The following is a 14,519-nucleotide window of genomic DNA, read 5'->3' as shown; positions in this document are numbered from 1 at the left end:
ATTCTCCACGCCCCAGGGGGCACTCTCTCTCCCTTACTCACAGTTATAGATGGGGGGAATGATCTGAGATCCCCCTTACCCCATATTCTATGTCTAGTACCAACCCTGATGCCTCTTTGTTCCCCAAAACCATGTCTATTCTTGATAGAGTCTGGTAGGTACTAGAGAAGCAGGAGTACTGTTTATCCTGAGGATGTCACATACGCCAGAGATCATTCAATCCAATTTCTAATAGAAATCCATGTAATCGACTTGTTCTATTCCCAGCCGGGCAAGGGAATCTATCCAGACACTTATCTAGAGTTTCATTAAAGTCTCCGACTATTATCCACGGGGCACTTGGTTTACCCAAGCTGAACGTAAGAAATTTGTACATAACCTCTAGCTTAAAGGGAGGGGGTATATAAATGTTGGCTAAGACGTATTCTTGCCCACCAATCAGACAATATAAAAAAACAAACCTCCCCTCCACATCAATGTGAGACTCTTTACAGAAAAAATCTGTTCCCCTCCAAACTAACACACTCACACCACGAGAGTACGATGAATGGAAGGAATGGTAGTATGCCTGGAATTTCCGATTATTTAACTGGAGGGCCGTAGTTGGAGTTAAGTGGGTCTCCTGCAAGAAAAGCAACCCAGGTCCCCTTCCCTCTGTCTCCAACATCACAGCAGCTCTTTTCTTTGCATCTCCCAAGCCCCTCACATTCCATGAGGGGCCATATATTGAACCTACTCATCGGCTCTAATAATTGCTAAACCCAGGGGAGAAAGAAGACATGGGGGGGGACAATACCCTCCCCCCAACACCACCCCCCGTCCCGGCCCACCCCGCCACCTCCCTGGTACTCACAGCACGCGTTCGAAGACTTACCCCCCTACCCCCACCCTTCCAACCCCCGCCCATCAGGGCAACCCCTAGGGGTCTCTATTGTAGCCAGTATAGTCAAACCCCATCCAAGAGTACCCATACTAACTGCCCTCCCAAACAATCATGCCGCCCCCATTTAAAGATAATTCTAAAAAGTCACGATCATTTCATAACATCTAATTATTCCCTACTATAGAAGGGGAAGAAAGAAAGGGGGGGGGGGGGGGTAAAGCCCCAAAAACACCTAATTATTATATTTAAAAAAATCATGAAAAATCAAATTAAATACCCACCTTCCCCCTTATCTACGTACCTATTAATAACGAATCACACCCCATCCCAATATTAACATAAATCCATAATTTCAGTAATTCTAGTGATATACAAGAGGGAAAACCTCTTGACAATTTCACACACACAAAAAAAAAAGGGGGGACCCCAATTATTCCATTTCAGCAAAGATCATAAACATACCTAAAACATCCATCTCCTCCCACCTCCCCCACCCTGAAAACCAAACAGTGTCATATAGCACCCCATCTGTGCATTGTCATGAATTCATAAACTCAGTGGTTCTAGTGATATGTACACACAGAGAGAGAAAAAAAAAAGAGGAGCAATCACAGTGATCCATAATGTTTACACACCATGCCTAATCTACTTATTATACCATTATACACATCTCCCCCTTACCACAAATGACCATTAATAACGTGACCTACTCGATCAATTAATTGCCTCCATTTATGAAGAGGGAGGAAAAGAGTGAGGAGAGGCAGGGGGAGAAAAGGAAAAAACAAAAAAAAAAAACAAAAAAAAAAAATTAAATAAAAAAAAAAAAATGAAAAAAAAATGTTTCCCCTCTCTCCCTCCCCCCCTCCCCCCCGCTTCCCCCTCCTCCCCCCTCTTCCTCTTCCCCCCAGACCCCACCTTAAACCCCCCCGTCCTCTCCCCCCAAACCCCCCCTTTAACACCCCACCCTCCCACCTCAGCTATCAAACCTCATTTACCACATCTTACATAGGATTTGTGTACAATATAGTTCACCCTGTGGCATCCTGATGCTCAATAACCCATAGTGCTTACCCACCATCCCTAATCTATTTATTATGTCATTAAACACATCCCCCCTACCCTGCCATAGATGACCATTAATAACGCATTTTACTCTGAAAAAAAAAAACCCCTCCCCCCTCCCCCCCATCACCTCTCCCTCACAAAAACGAATACAGGCCAACACTAAGCACTACTACAGGGTCCCTTTATGTTCCTCCAACCAGTTTGCAGCCTCCAACGGAGAGTTGAAGATTAAGGTTGAACCCGAAGCAGACACTCGCAGTCGAGCCAGGTATAGTAATGCATAAGTCATCCTATATTTTTGCAAGATGCGCTTAATAGAAATAAACTCGGCTCTCTGTTTCTGCAAGTCCGATGAAAAGTCTGGATAAAATGATACTCTAGTCCCCTTGTAGAAGATGTCTCCTAATCATCTAATTCTCTGCATCAAAATCATTTGATCATTGTAATTAACAAATTTCAGTATCAATGGCCTACAGCGTCCCTCTGATGATCGAGATCTAAAAGGAACTCTATGGGCCCTTTCAATACAAAATAGTGAGGAGAAGGGGACATCTCCCAGTAATTCCTTGAACCAGTTCTCCAAAAAGGTTATGGGGTTAGAACCTTCGCTTCCCTCTGGCAGGCCAATTAGTCGCACATTATTCCTGCGATTCCTGTTGTCCATATCATCAATTTTAGATGCTTGTGTAGTAATTTGTTTCTGGAGTACGGTTATTTTTTCCTGTAAAGGGAGTAGCTCGTCCTCCACCGTGCTCAATCTTCCCTCAAGTACATTCGTTCTGTCAATGGTATTGCTTAATAATTGGCTCATGGAATGTAATTCGTTTTTAATATTGCTCAGTTGATTATCAAGGCCAGAAATAAAGTTCTTGCACTCATTGACTGCCTGCAATATCTCTCGTAGAGTAGGTTCACCAACCCCCATCCCCGAAGGTTGCACCGGTCCTGCAGAGCCATGGGCCGCCTTACTCTCCCCCTGTGGTAGCTCACCTACCCCCCCTCCTAGAGGTGAGGTAGCAGAATCTGATGCCAAATGGCCTACGCTTCTCCTGTCACCCAGTGTCCCTTGCGATTTAGGTTGCCCTGCTAGGTGATGTTGTGCTTTCCTGCCTGGAGAGGTCGCATGGGCAAATCGCTCAAGTTTTGAAGCCGCAGAGGCTTGGTTTAATTTTTCCTTGGCTGCACACGCGTTTTTTGATTCCCCTCCCCATGTAGCATGTCCTCCGCAGCTCTTTTGCTAAGCATGGTGATATCCGCGTAGAAGACGCTGAGCCAGCAAAAAATTATGATGTATATAGTGTGATAGTATATGACCCTAAAACAAGTCCCCTCAACAAAGACCCAACTTTTAACTAGAGAAGCATGGGGGGAGGGGACCAGACAGTCTATTGGCCATGCAATACCAAAGTCATATACTTATTATTTTATGGAGCTAGGCTCCCTCAAGCTGACAGTTTATAAATGAAAAAAACAGGGAGAGGAGGACAAGCGTCCCATCAAGGCAGGGGACACCAGGGCACTTCCTTGCTTTCAATCATTAGCAGTGGCCATAGTCTCTATCTTCCCTACATATACTCTTCGCTCTTCACTCTCCCCTAATTTAGGCACAGTTACTGTCCAGTTGCTCCACCGTTTCCCGTCAATCCCGCTAAGGTGTTTAGCATACCTCGTGGTTCCAAAGCGTAGATTACCGTTGATTAGCGGGAATGGTCTGCTCTACCGGATGCCGCCGGGGGGGATCTTATGTCAGTCCGAGTCAGCCGCCGGGCCTTCCCCGCTTGTCCTCGTGTAGCTTCGTGTGGGCTCGTACAACTTCGGGTCTCCTCACGAGGTCTCGTGATATCCCGAGCCTTCCACGGGACCTTCCTCGGGTAACCTCGGCAATCTCCGACAGCGCTGGACGAAAGAGAGAATGATAGGCGCTTTCCAGGTCCTCGCACTCAATGCGGAGCCACAGCAGGGGAGATCAGGAAGCAGAGGCTATAGCCACCCAGAGGCTTACATTTTCCAATCAAAGGGCGGAGGCAGAGAGCTCGGGTACTCACATCTCGCTCTCTCTCACTCACTCACACCCACCTCCATCCGGCCACACCCCCCGTACGGATTTTTTTTCTTATTGACCCCCGCATCTCACCATAAAGAGGACCTGTCACAAACGATTCCTATTATAAGGGATCTTTACATTCCTTGTAATAGGAATAAAAGTGATCAAAAAAAAAAGTTAAAGAAAGTGTTAAAAATAAATAAAATAAAGTAAAAAAAAAAAAATAATTTTAAAACGCCCCTGTCCCCGGTAGCTCGCGCTCAGAAGCGAACACACACTTAAGTCCTGGCCACATATGTAAACGCTGTTCAAACCACACATGTGAGGTATCACCACGTGCGTTAGAGCACAAGCAACAATTCTAGCACTGGAACTCCTCTGTAACTCTAAACAGGTAACCTGTAAAAATATATAATGCATCGCCTATGTAGATTTTTAAGTACAGAAGTTCGCCGTCATTCCATGAGTGTGCGCAATTTTAAAGTGTGACATGTTGGGTATCTATTTACTCAGCGTCACATTATCTTTCACATTATACAAAAAAATTGGGCTAACTTTACTTTACTTTAACACGGAGGGGGACTGGAAGAGGAGCACATTGAGGGGGATCGGAGGAACACACAGAGGGGAACCAAAGGAGGACACAGGGGACAGTCAGGGGTGATCAGTGCAGCGGTGGGGGGACAAGTACAGATCTCCCTGTATAGATTTTAATAAAGCAGCTGAGAGCATCAGGATGGAGAGGAGGAGAAATGGGCAGGCATGCACTGGCCAACAGGTCTACAGGGAGTTGGCTCAGATAGGCCTCAGATGGCTTAGTGGGTCTGTGGACCGCCGTCTCCCCGCTTCTCTGGTCCCCCCGCAGCACTCACCTCCACTCCCTGGCTAGTTGTGCAGTGTGGGCTGAATAAAGACATGATCCTCAGGAATCGGCACTGAGAAGCTCATCATATGATCCAAAAGGAGGGCAGCCACACACAGCTGTAATCGATCCAGATACCCTGCTTTACCTGCTGTGCCAGTGATAAAGGGAGCCACGGAATGATCCGACCCCCAAGGGGAGGGGTAATGAGGGGCGGGCATGACCCGGTGCCTAGGAGCCAACAGAAGCAAGGGAGGTTGGAATTAAATGAGAGAAGCGAGGGGGGCGGAGCCACATAAAAAGGGGCGGAGCTTAGACGGGGGCCAGTACACGTGGAGAGTTCACAGGAGGAGGCAGCTTTCCCACCCTCCCTCCCTAATGTGGGGTTGTTTGAGCATTCAGGTTATGGGTATCTGGCTGGTCGTTGTTTTCTTTCTTTCTTTCAGGAACAGAGGCTTGGTCGTCACAACAGTGAAAACGGCCCTATTGGGGGCTGCAGCGTTATCTTTCTGGTGGTCTTTGACGGTGGCGGTAAATGGAGGTGATCTAAAAGGGGTGGGGGGGCTCATCAGTAATATGGGGCCCCTCCGGGGTATTCCCGAACATTGGACGGAATACTGGGTGTTTTTCACTGCAGGAATTGGTTGTCTCCGGGCGGTCACAGCTGGAGGCCTGGTTATGTTAATGGTACCGCAGTGAGGTTGGTTTTTGGTTATAAAGTGGGTCACCGTCAGAGATCACCAGACTGGACTTTGGTTTAAAATGTTGTTTATGGTTGTATATATATATTTATATATTTATATACATATCTTTGGAGTGAGTTAAATTTTCGGTGTGTTAATAAAAGGCTGTTGTGGCCAGTTTACTCCAAAGAGAAGGTGTGGTCTCATTATTATTATTAAAGGTTGATAAGGGGCTAGAGGTGTTATGGGGTTAACAATAAGAAAGGGGACATTGGGCTACGCAGGTCGTGAGGATGGAGCCTGCCGGAGCCTTGGGGTGCAAGTCAGGATGGAGCGGAGGGACCTAGGGGGCCCTAGGAGACTGAGGAGAAGCATGTAGAGCAGCCCACAGCTTCACTGAACTGCCAGGCTTCCGTGCCCAAGAACCAGCAGTACCCACATGATCTCTGTGAGAGCCACCAATCAGGACCTGAGGGAGGCAGACCTGCTAGAGAATTTCATGGAGGCTTTCTTTGACAGCCGCTTCTCCTGATGGTGATCCTGGTGGGGAACATCAGCAGATCAGTGGCCGTGGCTGCACTCTAGGCGGCGGTGCACCCTAGGTGGCTGCCAACTTTGCCTAGTGGTAGCACCGGTCCTGAATATACTGCTCAACGTTTTTCAAAAGGTTTTTGGGCATTCACAAACAAAGCTACTAAAATACTGACAGATTGCGAGGGAGGAAGGTCCAAGCATGAGCCAGGGACTACAGTCTCTATTTGGGATGGTATGAGAAAGCGATGAGGAAGGAGCGGGATGAGCCAGGGAATTCGGCATCAGGCTGCCCTCTAGGGCTGGGATAACGCATCCGGTATGCGAGTACCTTCCAGAGTGTGTGTCTCTCATTCCGTCTGTTGTGGGGACCAATAGGAACGCGTTTCGGAAGCTAGCCATGCCTCCTTTGTCCTACCGGACAACTCATTCCTTCCTTAGAGGGCAGACTGATGCCGGCTGACTCTGTTCCCTTGCTCATCCCCTTCCCTCCTCATGGCTTTCTCATACCATCCTGGATAGAGACTCTAGTCCCTGACTTACACTTGGACCTTCCTCCCTGTCAATCTGTCATCCCTTATTCCACCCGCTTGTGAGCGCATTTACATATCATGTTGAAATTTTAACCCTTATTAAGCTGAGCTTTCTTTTGGTGGTATTTAATCACCACTGGGTTTTTATCTTTTACTAAATAAACAAAAAATTACCGAAGATTTCTGTTATAAAATGTTTCAAATAAGTTTATTTTTCACGGATGTGCCCTGATGATGCATCACTGATGGGGCTGCACTGATGGGCTCTGATGAGGAGCATTGAAGAGCACTGATGAAGCTGCATTGATGGGAACTGTTGAGTCTGCACTGAAGAGCACTGATGAGGCTGCGATGATGGTCACTGATGAGGCTGCACTCATGGGCCCTGATGAGTCTGCACTGATGGACACTGATGAGGCTGCATTGATGAGCTCTGATGAAGCTGCACTAATGGGCACTGATGAGGCTGTGATGATAGGCACTGATGAGGCTGCATTGATGGGCACATATGAGGCTGCACTAATGGGCACTGATGAAGCTGCAATGATAGGCACTGGTGAGACAGCAGTGATGGGCATTGATAGGCTGCCCGATGGGCACAGATGCGGCTACACTGGTGAGGGAGCCATGATGGGCACTGATAGGCTGCTCAGATGCGGCTACACTGATGAGGCGACACTGATAGGTGGCACTGATGGGCACTGATTTGCACTGACGGGGTTGCGCTGGTCATCAGGACACTGAGAAGAGAACTACTGATAACTGGCAAGTGTGTTTACTTATGTTCCGCTGTTATTGTACACAGCTAATCACATGGTAAAGGGCCACTGTAATTGGTCTGTGATCAGCTGTGGCTGAAGGACACAGCAATCACAAAGTACGCCCCCTGTGTACCGCAGGAGGTGTGCAGGAGGCAGGTTTCTGGGAGGATGTCCATGGATGCCCTCACAGAACTATAGTACTATGCTGTAGCCATCTTTTGGCTATATTGTGATATTGAAGTGGTTAAATAGCCTCCTACGATCTCCAAAGCACAGAGCAGGGGCGGCAAGATAGACTGCAGCTGTTCACCTTCCAGTTGGCCACACTGTGATCTGGACACCGTGGCTGCTCATCCATCCTTTCCTTGTGGCTATGTTGTGTGTTTATTGGGCTCTTCTCGTGAACTTTATGTGCTCTCTCACATTTTATTTTGTGAGTAAATAGTCTGTTGGTTTTAATAAAGCTTTTGAATCTTTTTAATACACCAGGGGTTTGCGCTGTTTTCTCGTTTCTCTTGCTTTATTAAATACTGAGGCCCCCAGCTGAGCTTAGCCAAGGATGTCTAGGTCAAGGTCCAGGTACTATCTTCAGAATTGCAGTACTTATGATAAATCTAAGATTTTATTTCAACGTTTCTTCCGCCTTAGCTCACATTCTAACAACATTGCTTGATAGAGAAGCACAAATATAAATACCCCTTGCACCTGCGACTGACAACATTATATGGGAAGCCGAACAATGCAGGTGAGTCCAACAAACCCTACTGGATGGGGATGACGGGGGGTGGGTGTGGGGGCCCCTTTAAGTTATGGGCAATAATAAGTCTATCCTCAGCAGGACTGAGACTCCCATTAGAGAGAAGGAGAGTCCTCTGTAGCCATTATGTGGTGCCCCAGATGATGTGATCTTTCACAAAACGCATTGGGTGGAGTCCATGCTTGCAACATTACCACACCCGCCGACCCCTTGAAGCTGTCGGTTTGTATCCCAGGGCGGATATATGTTGCATATATGCTCGTTTTTTTAAAAACAGAACATTCCATAGCTCAACTCACCAACCAGTCTGCCAACCGACCAAATTAACCCGTCCAACAGTCTGCATTAAAAACAGGGGTTTAGTTAGCACGCATTTGCAAACGCACGCGTAAGCTGCAAGGCCTCTTCACGGCGCCCTGCGTATTGCTTGCAGTTCTTAATGCTGCTGAATTTATAAGCGTCTCCACAATGGAAGCACGTGCATTAAATGGATAGATGAGGGGCAGGTGGGCCTGGAGGCAGCCCAATCCCCCTTAAAGGAACAGGAGCACACTGGACACCCAGCAATAGCACAGTGGCAGAGAAGGTGCCCAGTGTGTCCCTGGACCATATTTACACCAGTAACAAAAAACTGGCCACTGCCCCCACCTATAACTGGCCTTCACAGCAAGGAGCACATGGAAGGGCAAACGCATGAGACAAAAAAAGCAGATGGAAGCAGGAAATGGGACAGGAAGTCCCTCTAAAAACAAGGTACCCACTCCCTCTTCCCCAAAAAAATGACACACCAAATGTGGGTGGAACTCCGCTTTAACCTTGGTGTTGCAAAGAGTATAGCTCATATCTGCATTATTCTAAGATTTTAAGTGTAAGTTGCCCTAAAAGTAGAATACATCATTCAATACCTTTGTGGAAATGCTGTTGTTAAACATATACATAATCTTTCTCCGCTGTGTTTTTCCACCTGAAGAACGGTTGAAAAAAAATTTAAGCCTCAGTGGGAAAAATTCCCCTACATTTTTGGTCATTAGGAACACTACCCCTTATATTGGGGGGTAGTGGGAAGATGCTTCTTACATTTGTGGCCATTGAGAAGAATGCTCCTTGCATTGGAGGTCAATGGGAAGAATGTCTCACATTGGTGGACAGTGCGAAAAATATCCCTTACAGCGATGCTCAGATAGTCACTCTTAGGCCGCGTACACACTAGAGGATTGTCAGCCCAACTTAGTCCGCTGAACCGTGTTTCAGCGGACAATCCGCTCGTGTGTGGGCTTCAGCGGACTTTTTCAGCGGAATGTCTGACGAACAAAGTCTTACGGAATTTCCGTAATTTTGTCCGTCCAAACTTGGTTTTGTCCGTCCAAACTTGGTTTCAGCGGACAGTCCCCTCGTGTGTAGGCAAGTTGGACGGACTAAGTATGGCGCATGCTCAGAAAGGATTTACACGGCCGAAGGTTGCATTGCAGTGTATAGGACGTTGTATTACTAGTCCCGTCGTACGTGCTGTACACGTCATCGCGCACGCTTTCAGCGGACTGTCTGTTCATCGTGTGTGGTCAAGTCCGTTCATTCAAAATTTGGACGGACTGTCTGTCAGATTGTCTGACGAACTTAGTTGGGCAGACAATCCGCCCGTGTGTACGCGGCCTTAAAGGAAGCTAAAAGATTTTGGTGCCATGCTGCAGACTATGCCAAGTGCCGTTAGCCCCAGAACTATGCAGGCACCATCAGATGGACTGTCAGCCATCCACAGCTCTAGAAACCCATACCAACCAATGGAGGCACCCTGGTTAACAATGGCTGCATACATTATGAGCAGGTTCAGATTTATCATCAGGCTTATTAGGTTTGTGCCTATAGGTGGAGGAATAAAGAAGTGGCTTGTCCCTGCATAGTTATGGGCCATGTATTTATTCTCAGGATCAGTAGAAATAAAGTAGTTCTTTATAAATGTGTATACAGATTGTCATAATATCTTAAAGTAGATTAGACTATCTAAGAAGTTTAAAGGACACTAATCATTCTTCCTCTATCACTCAGCCCCTATTTTTGGACTTTGGTTTGTTCCTTGTGTTCTGCTTGGCTCCTGTTATCGCTCTCCATCCACCTCTCAACCAGAATAAGAGTGAGTGTTATTTTCCTCTATTACTTGATGGTAGAATATATCAAAGATTATTCTCTGTACTGGTAAATGAACCTTCCATAAATGTTTGTGAATGTGACTGAGAAGTGGAGTCTTCTACTTTTCTTCCTTCTTCTTCTTCTTCTCCTTCTTCTTCTTATTCTCCTTCTTCTTCTCCTTCTCCTTCTCCTTCTTCTTCTCCTTCTTCTTTTTCTTCTTCTTCTTCTTCTCCTCATTCTTCTTCTCCTTCTTCTTCTTTCTTTTACCTTCTTCTTCCATATAAAGGGAGACAGATACAGATTAAAAATGAGATAGTTAGGAGGGTCCTGTTCATGAAAATCTATACTTGGACCTTGGTTTGTTCCTTGTGTTCTGGCATAAACTTCCCCGAAAGTTGAATTTTCGGGAAATGCCTAAAAACAGACCAACTAGAGTGAGACAAAGAGTTCAAGAGGATGGGGGAGGTTCTGGAGAAGTTCTAGAGGTGAGCATGGGAGGAGGTCATGGATTTAGAGAGCAGGAGGTCTTGAGAGGAGCAGATAGGATGGTTTGGATTCTATTTTGAAATAAGATTGGTAATGTAGGCCGGGGAAGAGTTGTGGATGGTTTTGTATGGTGTTGTTAATATATGTAATTTTATTCACTATTAGAAAGCCAGTAGAGGGATTGGCAGAGAAGGGCGGCAGACACAGAGCAGTTGGTAAGGTGAATACGTTTGGAAACTGCATTCATGATAGACTGGGGTGGGGATAGTCTGGATAAAGGTAGACCAATGAAGACGGTGCTGTAGTGTTCAATGTCTTTTTTGCTTGGTGGGTTTCTCTGGGTCCTACCTGCTGGTCCTAAGATATAAAAGAGGGACAGTAGGGGGAAGACAGAGAGCTGTAATCCTAGGGTTGTGGAGCGAGAGCCTATCGCAAATGTTTGCAAATCTGCCGTGATATGGTAGGTCATCGGGATCTGGGGTTCGCCCCGAAGACACCAGCCACTGAAGAATGCCACTAATGGACCTTTCAGTACATGGACTATACCTTTGCAGTATGCTTGGGCAGCGCACAGCCTGGATTAGGGATGTAGGGACAAGAATTGTTTATTATATTATGAACTTTGTATGTTCAGAGTTTTTCTGAAGTGAAGTGTTGAAACTTTGCCGTCTTCCTGGTGTGAAGTTATTTAAAAGAGAAGTATAGGTTTGAGGGTTTTGCAAATTTATACTTACCTAGCTGGATGCAGCATTGGTCCAATGCTACATCTGTCTCCTGGCTGCTCTAACACTGAGAACCGAGCGATCTAACACTGCTGATCGCTCAGTTATCACAGCTCCTGGAGCAGAGAGCTGGTGGCTGTCAGTCAACACTCTCTGCTCTGCCTCCTCCTTGCTCACTGGAGCGCTGGGCTGTGGAGGGGGCGGGAGCGGCCGGCTTAGGCTCTCATGTGGGTCCAGGCATGTGGGTGGATCCCGACCCCAGTGTCACAATATTGACTGAGCCTGGACCGGCTCTGTGACCTCAGCAGACAGCGGAATTCAGCCCGCTGTCTGCTGAAAAGGGGTCACAAGAGTGCAAAACGAACTGCACTCTTGTGATCCACAGGAGAAGTACAGCCAAACAAGCTTTGGCTGTACTTCTGCAAATAACTGGCACATTTCTACAGGGACACTAGCATAATGGGGTAGGAAGTAACAGCACTTAAAAGTCATTCTGGTGCAGAAAAACAAGTGGTTACCAAGGGTAACGGTTCTCTAGAAAGCAGCCTGTTGTTAGGTGTGTACATGTGGCAGGTGGGATAGCCTCTTGCATGGAGGGAGCTGTTATTGGCACTTTCTCTGTGAGCGGTCTATATCGCATAGCAACAGGAGCAACAGGAGCAGACTCGCCCCGTAGAGGTCTCCAGCCTGTGCCGTACAGAAGAGAAACAGTTAAGGAAAGTGCCCGCATGGAGTCTGTGCAGGGTTCCCTATACATTTACTGGAAGTGAGGTAGCAGTGAAGCACTAGACAGGTGGAGAGGGCAGAGGCTCGGCATGTCCCTCCTAAATGCAACTATGGAAGTGTACATTGACACAGGGACAAGAGAGTTAAATAAACTACAGTCATCTGCTCAAGTGTACATGGTGCTCAGCATAAAGTAAAGGAACCCTATGTGCAAAGCTAGTGACTCTGTTCAAGGTGCCTAGCATAACCCATAAGAACTCACCCCGGGGTAGGCCTCCTATGTGACCCTTGCTTGGTGCCCAATGAGGAGGAGAACATGGAAAACGTGACACCTTTATTGCCTACCCTACATGCTAGTAGACCTTGCTCTGCTTGCTTTCCCAGTACTGACTCTGACCTGCTACTGGACTACATTCTGGCCACTTCTCTGGCACTGACCAGGCCTGCTACCTGACTACGCTTCCTTCTGCCCTAAACATGTCAAATTGTATTTTCTGTACTGGGATATGAACCTTCCATAAATATTTCCGGATGAGTCTAAGAGGTGGATTATGAAAGCTAACTGCTTATGGTTACCCTTATTTATTTGCTACACTTTCGTACATTCTTTTTTTTTTTTTGTGTATTTTTTTTTTTTTCATTAGGGCCAACTATGTAAGAAGTAGTAAAGACACCACACCAATGGTCAGTGACAAATGATATTTTATTTGATAATTCTTATTATAGTGAAACCTTGGATTACCAGCATAATCCGTTCCAAAGCTATTTTCCCCATAGAAGTCAATGGAAACAAAGATAATTCGTTCCGCATTGACTTCTATTACATGCAATACTGCTTGTGGCCAGAAGTGGGGGGTTGCTGCAGAGCCTCAGAAATACTTGGGGACAGCTCGGCTGAACTCAGAAATACTTGGAAACACTCGGAAATACTCAGTTCCCGAGGCTTTCCGAGTGTTTAAGAGTATTTCCGAGTGATTACGAGTATTTCCAAAACGGCTCAGAACCGTTCCGAGTGTCCCGGCGCCCCCCCGCACCTCTGGCCAAATGCGGTACTGCACACCCCATTAGCTAGAATTCTGCTCGCTTTGCGAGACAACACTCGCAAACCGAGTCAGAATTTTAAAAGAAAGTTGCTCGTCTTTCAAAACGCTCATTAACCGCGTTACTCGTAAACCAAGTTTCCACTGTATTACAATCCATTTGAGTCCAGCAATATCTTCTAAGGTTACTAAGTACTTAAAGTAATTGTAAAGGCGGAAGGTTTTTCATCCTAATGCATTCTATGCATTAAGATAAAAAGTATTCTGTGTGCTGCAGCCCCCCTCAGTCCCCCTAATGCTTAGCCACTGGCTCCCATTGCTGTCAATCAAAGTCAGTCAGCCTATGAGAAGAGAAAGAGGGTGGGGCCAAGCCTCAGCTCCATGTCTGAATGGACACAGGGAGCTGCGAATCAGCTCGGGTGCCCCCATAGCAAGCTGCTTGCTATGGGGGACACTCAACAGGAGGGAGGGGCCAGGAGCACCGAAGAGGTACCAGAGAAGAGGAGGACCGGGGCTGCTCTGTGCAAATCCAACTGCACAGAGGAGGTAAGTATTAAATGTTTGTTATTTTTAAAGAAGAAAAAAAAAAACAAGACTTTACAATCACATTAAGCCCTGGTAAAGAGTAAATGACTAAATCCTCATGATGTGTTGGCTTTCTTATTCTACCGATTGTCTAATAAAATACTATTTTGGACACTTTGACGATTGGTGTGGCACCCTTACTGCTTCTTACGTAGTTAAGCTTTTCTCAAGACCCCCCTCTTTTTGGGGACACTCTGGTTCATGTGAGCAGCCTCACCTAAGTAAGTCAACTTGGTTAACGATACGGTCCGCCACAACAGTTTCTATTAAAAATGGGAGATCTAGCACCTCTTTACCAATTTATTAATAATAATAATTCTAGATTTATATTATATTTTGTATATTTTGTCCTTCCAGTTAATAGTTGTCATCAAGACATCACCTCTCCTACATGCTACCCTCTTGACTGCAAGGATGTATATGACAGTAAGTTTACCGCGAATGGAGTATATTGGATATTCCCCAATGGACATTATTCAGCTCCAGTCCAGGTGTACTGCGACATGACCACTCGAAACGGACCATGGACAGTAAGTTACGGGAGTAGACCCTCAGTGGTGTGGAGATCTATTGTGCACCTTTACTAACCTCCATAAGATTTTCATTATAGGTTATACTTTTCTTCATCACTATGTATCAAACCTGCAGCTGAAATCTCTAAACTCCTAGTCACCCAAATCTTATCGAGTATCCTAAACCCGCTGCTAACCAAAC

The 14,519-nt window shown here is 46.3% G+C and overlaps 1 protein-coding gene across 4 annotated transcripts in view; it reads left to right on the top strand.

Moving 5' to 3' along the window:
* Positions 1-14,519, top strand: part of LOC143923435 (microfibril-associated glycoprotein 4-like) — a 197,330-nt gene that overhangs the window by 157,537 nt on the left and 25,274 nt on the right. For all 4 annotated transcript variants that reach the window (XM_077447096.1, XM_077447097.1, XM_077447098.1 and 1 more), the window contains 2 exons: positions 10,166-10,250; positions 14,163-14,335. In XM_077447096.1, coding sequence (XP_077303222.1) covers positions 10,166-10,250; positions 14,163-14,335 — 258 coding nt within the window. The remainder of the gene's footprint in view (positions 1-10,165; positions 10,251-14,162; positions 14,336-14,519) is intronic.

This window comes from Lithobates pipiens, unplaced genomic scaffold (genome assembly GCF_037356315.1).
Source record: "Lithobates pipiens isolate NorthernLeopardFrog02 unplaced genomic scaffold, aLitPip1_a1.2 Scaffold_22, whole genome shotgun sequence".
Taxonomy (NCBI): Eukaryota; Metazoa; Chordata; class Amphibia; order Anura; family Ranidae; genus Lithobates; species Lithobates pipiens.
The sequence above is the reverse complement of the archived record's forward strand: the minus strand, read 5'-3'. Positions and strand labels throughout refer to the sequence as shown.